Below are 8501 nucleotides of genomic sequence, written 5' to 3'. Positions count from 1 at the left end.
AAGAAACGGTATAAATGAAATTAGCAAAGTTTTCAAGGCCTGTTTTTTGTGTTATTAGATTGATTTTTCTCTACTACGGGTGTTTTCGTATTAAATTGATAATTTAGTTGTTGATTTTTTTTTTCTGAGGAATGAGAAGGAATGCTACCACACAGAAACTGAGGATGCTATTTGTCTTTCTTTTCCTTTATTCAAATCTTGTTTCTTCTGATCTTTGTGATAATTCACACACTTTAGTTCTGATGTAGGCTAATCTGCACAGTAGAAATTCAAGTCAGACAACTGCTTTGTATACAAACTCTCATCATTAACACAAAATCATTATTTAGCTCTGACTGGATCTTTACCAGCCTCTGTAGCCTATTGCATAATATTCTAATGTTTATTTTTAATTGATTGATTTATTTTTTTTTAAAATAAAATTGGAATCATTTGACTGTGTTTTTGTGTTTGTCACATATGTCTTGTCTTTACAGCAACACACACACACACACACACACGATCCTGCTGCTTGTAAGCATAGACATATTAATTAAACCTTTAGTGCTTTGTGCAGGACACTTGGTTACCCTAAAGTCAGATGTGAATAACTGATACGATTGGTCCCACACTCCTGCAAAATGCAGGAGACTTAAAATTTTCCACGGATTTTTTCCATGGGAGGCATTACACGGTTTAGGATTGGACATGCTGGTTTAAATGAAAAATTGCATAAAATTAATAAGCATTCAGATGGAAAGTAAGCATTGTAGTATGACTGAATCTTTCAAGCATGTGATTTTGGAGTGTAGACAGTCCTATAAGGAGGAAAAGGGGATAGAAGGCAGCAGTGGAAAGTGCAAAAATAGTAAACTATAGTCTGTAACTGCCAATCTCTCGAGCCATGCTTAGTAGGGCACCTATAGTAGGCTACCTGGGTTGCCAACACTGCCAAAAAACACAACAGAAGGAGAATGAGCAATGCAATTCAATAAATATGTTGTTGTGGAGCAGATTATGGCAAGAATCGTTCACTTGATACAAGCATGAAATTCTAAGGGTCACGCTTTTGGAAAAAGGCGCTGGCCACTCAAAAAATTCAGTAAGCCTATGGCTCCCATTTTTCAAGATGGCCTATGTCCGTTATCAGCATATCTGTCAAAATCAATTCATTTTGGTCTGAAGTATTTTATGGGTCACATTTCATTATTATTGTTGTTTTGTTATAAGCTACAAGAAATGTTGTATTGAAGATGGCGTGCAAGATGGCTGCCGTGAAACTAATTGGAATATCTCATAATCTAGAAACACAGTTTTTGACCTAGGCCTAGGAGGTTTACCGCGGTAAAGTGAGCCGCTGTTTGCGAGATAGTGGTAAAGTGAGCCGCTGTTTGATTTTCGTTGGGCGCGTGCTACAGTAAATACGGTAGGCACGGTTCTCGAGCAAAGTGAAGGTCCTGAAAGATACATAAAGCCTATGTGCTTTTACTGGAGAAATGTGGAGGAAAATCACTTACAAGATTAATCAACTTTTTAGTTATATTTCACTGCAGTAAAGGGGAGAAAAATCACCTTTCATCGACATTTTACTGTAGAAATGTGGAGAAAAATTAATTTAAAACGACCCCTATAATAAAAGCCATTTACAGTATGCTGACCTTTGACCTTACCTCACATCAATTCCTTCATAGGTGTGTTCCTCATTTCTTTTGCATACTGTTCCTGGGGTCTTATTCTACTTCTGATATCATTTTGGTGGCATTCTACTGTAGAAATGTGGAGAAAAATCATTTTAAAAATCCCACCCATAATGACTTAACCCCATTTACTGTATGCTGACCTTTGACCTTACGTCAGATCAATTCCTTCATATGTGTGTTCCTCATTTCTTTTGAATATTGTTCCTGACATCTCACTCTACTTCTGGTATCATTTTGGTGGCATTTTACTGTAGAAATTTGGAGAAAAATCATTTTAAAAATCCCACCCATAATGACTTAACCCCATTTACAGTATGCTGACCTTTGACCTTACCTCACACCAATTCCTTCATAGGTGTCTTCCTCATCTCTTTTGCATACTGTTCCTGGGGTCTTATTCTACTTCTGATATCATTTTGGTGGCATTCTACTGTAGAAATGTGGAGAAAAATAACCTTAAAGTCACCCCTATAATAAAACCCATTTACTGTATGCTGACCTTTGACCTTACCTCACACCAATTCCTTCATAGGTGTCTTCCTCATTTCTTTTGAATATTGTTCCTGACATCTCACTCTACTTCTGGTATCATTTTGGTGGCATTCTACTGTAGAAATGTGGAGAAAAATCATTTTAAAAATCCCACCCATAATGATTTATTATTATAGGGGTGACTTTAAGGTTATTTTTCTCCACATTTCTAGTAGAGTGAGATGTCAGGAACAATATTCAAAAGAAATGAGGAACACACCTATGAAGGAATTGGTGTGAGGTAAGGTCAAAGGTCAGCATACAGTAAATGGCTTTTATTATAGGGGTGACTTTAAGGTTATTTTTCTCCACATTTCTACAGTAGAATGCCACCAAAATGATATCAGAAGTAGAATAAGACCCCAGGAACAGTATGCAAAAGAGATGAGGAAGACACCTATGAAGGAATTGGTGTGAGGTAAGGTCAAAGGTCAGCATACAGTAAATGGCTTTTATTATAGGGGTCGTTTTAAATTAATTTTTCTCCACATTTCTACAGTAAAATGTCGATGAAAGGTGATTTTTCTCCCCTTTACGGCAGTGAAATATAACTAAAAAGTTGATTAATCTTGTAAGTGATTTTCCTCCACATTTCTCCAGTAAAAGCACATAGGCTTTATGTATCTTTCAGGACCTTCACTTTGCTCGAGAACCGTGTTTACCGTATTTACTGTAGCGCGCGCCCAACGAAAATCAAACAGCGGCTCACTTTACCGCGGTGGAGGTTTTGGGGTTTAAATTCTAGTGGACCTAGGCAATTAGTTGTATTTTCTGAGCATAACTTAGTCAGTGGATGAGCTGAATTAATAGAATGAATTTGTAGTAATGACTGATGTGGAACTCAGCTTAAAAAAAAAATTTAAAAAATAAAACCAAAAACTGTGTTTCTAGATATTTCAACTAGTTTCACTGTGGCCATGAATTGCACGCCAGAAGAATAAGAAGAGGGTTCCTTCCGGTTTTACAGTCGGACGCATTTCTAGGCGGACCAAGCCAACTTCCGGTTGTCAGACGGTTGGAAAGGAGTCAGCTTCCTCTTAGCTCCTCATTTATAACGGTGAGTACCGACACACAAGTCTCTGTTTTACACCAGCTTTTATGAGTATTTCATGTTTATTACATTAAAAACAGCTTCGTGTTTTAACCGGCAGAGGAAATAAAACAGTCTTGGAGACTTGTGAACGGACTGTAGCTTCGTGTCCATGCCGCCGGCTGGGATACACGCTGAGCTAGCGAGTGTGCAGATTTCCTTAATGACATTAACACGGTGTTATCGCTTTGTATATTGATCGATGGGTATATTTACCTGTTAAACGTTTGGCATCGGCTCCTGACAGATTTGTTGTTTTGTTACAATGTGTAAATCAACAGTGTTGGTATGTTTATTGTACCTGTGTGTGGCAACGGCAACACAGTGTTAACATGGTAACCATCAGCCGGTGTAGCTAATGTTTAAAGGACACGGACAAAAATTAAGAGTTGGATTGAAAATATACGCATTGATCAAGGTGTGTTCAGATACTGCAGGCAAAAAGAAACAACCAAATAACCAATCACCGGTTTTCAATCTCATGTAGGCTAATTTGTAAACTAAATGTCATTTGAGTTGAGTCCCAGAGAAGATGACATTTTAATGTTTTTGGGGGACTTAATCAATCTCTCTCTTTCTTTCTCTCTTTCCCTCTCTCTAGGGAGCAGCATTTTGTGACCAGGCATCATGACACTGTTCCACTTTGGAAACTGCTTTGCTCTGGCCTATTTCCCCTACTTTATAACATACAAGTGCAGTGGCCTGTAAGTATCTGCTTGAATGGGGTGGGGTGGGGGTCTGCAACATGGACGGTGTACGATGACTGACCGACTGTGTGCTTTTAAAATATTACAGTAAGATATGGAAAATAGATTTTTAGGTAATCATAAACACAGTCATAGCAACATATGTTGAAGAGCAAGAAAAACCCTGTCAACAATCTTCTTAGTACTGTCAGATGTTTGGGAGGGATTCTGCATAATCCTCTTAGGACTCTGTAGTAAGGTCTTGAATTTGGCAGCATAATGTGTGCTTTTAGTTTGATTATAATTGCACTCATATAAAATATTGTATGGCGAGATGCAAATTTTGGCCTGACCTGTCTTATCTCATAAATTGTGCATTTTGTACCTCCTTATTTTACAGTCCTACCATTTAATTCTGTGTGTTTGTCCTCCTAGCTCAGAGTACAATGCCTTCTGGAGATGTGTTCAGGCTGGTGCGACCTACTTGTTCGTCCAGCTCTGTAAGGTTAGTACCTGGAATAAAATTAAGAAAACTGACCAGATTAAACCATAACATCTTCCCCTAGCTTCTCTGTGTTTTTTTTTGTTTGTGTGTATAAGGATGTTTTCTTTTTATTCTACAGATGCTGTTCTTAGCAACATTTTTCCCCACATGGGAAGGAGGAGCTGGAGTGTATGACTTTGTTGGGGTGAGTGTTGAACTGCAACATAGTAACATCAGGAATGAGCGTTAACATTATTGCCAAAAATGTAATGCAGTGATTAAAATCTGGGTGGGTTTGTTCAGGAATTCATGAAGGCAACAGTGGACCTGGCAGACCTGTTGGGCCTCCATCTCGTTATGTCGCGTAACGCTGGTAAAGGAGAGTACAAGATCATGGTGGCTGCCATGGGCTGGGCAACAGCAGAACTGGTCATGTCCAGGTGAGTAATAACACCGATCCTTTAGAAGAATCTTTAGCTTCATTTACTACTACTACTATATGACTACCACTGTGCTTTGAGGTTTGTAATAGGCTGTAGTTGCCCCATGCAAACCTATAAACTATATTTGATCTATAAGGCTCTTTTTGGCCACTTTCTGCCCTAAAGAACCAAGAGCCATTCTACCTTTACGTTCCTGCACCACTGAATTGGCACTGCATGGGATACTCAGATACCCACATCTCAGTGGGTCTCTATCTGGTTAGATAAAGGTTTAATAACAACTAAAGAATATCAACTCAAAACCTTCAGGTGTCTTCCTCTGTGGGTGGGCGCCAGAGGGATTGAGTTTGACTGGAAATACATCCAGATGAGCTTTGACTCCAACATCAGTTTGGTAAGTAGCCCTTCTCTTTCTGCACCCTCAGTTTTTAGTTTTTATTTGACTCGCTTCTGTTTTCTGCATATTTTTTTTTTCACATCCACTCCCTTTGTTGACAGCAAAGATCGACTGATAAAGTAACTGTCTACACGTTCAGCTAAACATGGAATTCAAAACATTGCATTCTCAGTGTATCCATTGTTGTGTTACTTTGTATATAGCATATAATAACTCACAAAAGTAATAATAATAATAAAAAATGTAGTTGATTTTCAATATTTTCAATATTTAAATGTATTATTACCATTGTCAGTTTCAAGTTACTTCAGTGAACATTGTGGGTTTTTCTTTCTTTAACAGAAGGGTACTAACAGTTTTGTCCATGTGTGTAGGTCCATTATATTGCCATGGCGGCAGTGGTGTGGATGTTTACACGATACGACCTTCCTAAGAGCTTCAGGCTGCCTGTTACCGTGCTTCTTGCCCTTTGTGTCTACAAGGCCTTCTTAATGGAGTGAGTCTCACACACTCTTACACTTGAACTGCTAAACACCAACAAATACACACACCTGCAGACACAGCATGAACAGTGCTGAAATGCAGAGTAAAGGAAACTTCAAGAGTGTGACATTGCTGTTGTATAATACAGCTGGAGCTTAAAGGGATGGAGTCAGTATCCAGACTGCTGGAAGTCATTTTTATCACATTTGATTTCTTACCTTTTCAGTCAGGAGAGGTACGCTAACCTTTCACCCCCACGCAAAGCTAATCACATCCTGGAATTTAATGGGAGTAGTGTCAGTCTTTGTATATATGTTTATACAAGAAGCCAAATAAGTGCATTCTCCATGCCAATATCATTTCCATGCAGTTTCCATTGTAGACCACAGGATGGCACTAATTAGCAGCAACAGTATGACCAATAATAATAATTGAGAGGATTTAAAAACAGTAAATCAAGCTGTCTCGAAGGCATTAAATAAAACTCCTGGCTAAAGATATGGTCAGGATGGCCCATGACCTGTCTGCCTTTCTGGACTACTTGGAGTACATACGTTGCATTTTGCTTAACTGGGTGTCTGTAAAGAGACAAGTACAAATATGGAAATTAAAAAATCTCTGATAATTAAAATGTTCTGCTGTTTGGCAGAATGAATCAGTTTCGAAGTGTTGAACATGAACATGCCCATTGTTCTCTCTGCCAAAAGCAAACAACACTTACACACGCAAAGCTGGATGTGAAACATTAAGCTGGTTGCCAACCACTAAAGAAAACATAAAAGGAGGGGAACTGGCAGAGGAACAGCTCCTGGCACGTGTCAGGCAATACAAACAGCTACAGGAGTTGCATATTTCAATAGGAGAAAAAAATCTGACTGTGGGGTCTAAATGAACAGCTACAGCAGTAAAGAATTCCAAATGATCAAATACATTTTTTTTAGACTATGAGCTTAAATCAAATTCAAAATTGTGAAGTGGGAACTGGTGCAACACTGAACAAATGTCAGGAATCTGTTGAATCAGCTCTTATCTGCATACTTGTCTGTTGCGGCTGCCATATCCAGTTTCAGGAATGACAATTCATAGTTTTGTTCTTAAACGTCGCAGCCAACAATATGTCTTTGTCTGTGTTTTCAGGTTGTTTGTCCACGTCTTCCTCCTGGGCAGTTGGACAGTGTTGCTGGTCAAAGCCGTGCTCACTGGTGCCATCTCTCTCTGCTCACTGTTCCTCTTCGTCACCCTCGTCCACAGCAACTAAATGAACCTCAGCACCCTGAGATAAGCCTTCAGCAGTCTGTTTGCTAGGCAGCGGACCACATTTTTCTGAAATCAGAAGCCGACCCATGACTCAACATCAGGCGAAGTATTACCGTACCACACCAAAGACTGCTGGGAAATACTTTCAGGTACTGGGTAGCTGGATTTTTCTGATGTAAAAACAGACATGAGCCACCGACTGATGCACTTACAGGTTCTTTCAGTTTGTTTTGATCAGCCTGTTTGGTCCAGTGATGGTAAACGTGCATTCACTCGACCAGTTAAAAGTGCTGGATGAAGGCTGACATCAGGAGGCTTCTGCAGTATGAATGGCCTATCTAAACTGTTTGTTTGTTTTGTGAAAAGGTGACTTTTATATCGGAATGACCACAAATGAAACCAGACTTTATAAATTACATTTTTTTTTCTATGTGTTGTCTAATGAGCCAGCGTAAATACTTAGATTAGATAGTGAAATACACTGAGTGGATTTGTAACAGGTGATTTACAGTAGAAGTAATTTAATAATTCAATGTGGCCATGAACTTATCAATTTATTTATATACAAATAAATGTACATGTAGTTAAAACAAAACTGTAACGAGAGTTTTCTAATAATTAAACTGAACTGTCGAGAAGATTGAAGGTTTAACTCAAAGCGCCTGCATTATAAGTAAACTGAGGTTTTCTCAGCGTCATGACATTATATTGAATTGTAAACCTCTATGATTTTGACATAAATATCTTTTGTCTTAACCTCACTATCAATGTCTTGATTGGTCTGCAGTGTTAAATGTTAGTTGGGAATATTCTCTTATATTTCAGAAAAAAGAAAATGAGTCACTTTATATTGCTAAATTTGATTTCAGGGACATGTATAACTATAAAACAGTATAATATCTGTTTAAAGTGCTTCACCTCACACAACCCCATGTCAAAAGGTCCTTTAAATCCTCTCTAACTGTAAAGTGTTTGACATAATGTGTGGCTCACTTCAGCATCTTGATTTGTTTCTGCCATTTAAAGATGAATGGCAAAAAGTTTAAGCTCTTCCCACGCTTCTACTTTTACACTTGACAGCCAGAGACACCTGAACCTGAGCAGGTAATCTGAGAGCGGAGCAAGAACAACCTGAATGCAATCCAGCAAGGGGATTAAATCAGGTCAAACGAATGTTGAAGAAAAGGGGGATAAAGAATATAATAGAATTGGTAAACACCTTTTGTATTCAGCAACGGAGGAAATCCAGCGAAACGAGTGTGAGTGGTGGCAGGAGATGAAGGAACATGGCAAGAAATGAAGGGAGTGTCTTTACTTTTAAACTTGCGCCTCCGGTCAGAAGTCATTTCAATTAATTTCCTTTTCTTCCTCGTTCCACAAAAAATCCACAAGAAGTAGTGATTCTATTAATTACGTTAGGGGAAAATTATTTTTATTCAAATCTCGAGACC

The 8501-nt window shown here is 38.5% G+C and overlaps 1 protein-coding gene across 1 annotated transcript; it reads left to right on the top strand.

The window, feature by feature from the left end:
* The first annotated feature begins 3223 nt into the window (after positions 1 to 3223).
* On the top strand, positions 3224 to 7811 carry tmem147 (transmembrane protein 147). Its single transcript, XM_085802642.1, has 8 exons — positions 3224 to 3267; positions 3902 to 4004; positions 4422 to 4491; positions 4610 to 4675; positions 4774 to 4910; positions 5223 to 5307; positions 5685 to 5806; positions 6931 to 7811. Exons 2-8 carry the CDS (start codon positions 3928 to 3930, stop codon positions 7049 to 7051), a joined length of 678 nt encoding a protein of 225 aa, XP_085658768.1. The 5' UTR covers positions 3224 to 3267; positions 3902 to 3927; the 3' UTR covers positions 7052 to 7811.
* Positions 7812 to 8501: the final 690 nt, after the last annotated feature.

This window comes from Trachurus japonicus, chromosome 16 (genome assembly GCF_045865225.1).
Source record: "Trachurus japonicus isolate A0001 chromosome 16, Traja_1.0".
Classification (NCBI taxonomy): Eukaryota; Metazoa; Chordata; class Actinopteri; order Carangiformes; family Carangidae; genus Trachurus; species Trachurus japonicus.
The sequence above is the reverse complement of the archived record's forward strand: the minus strand, read 5'-3'. Positions and strand labels throughout refer to the sequence as shown.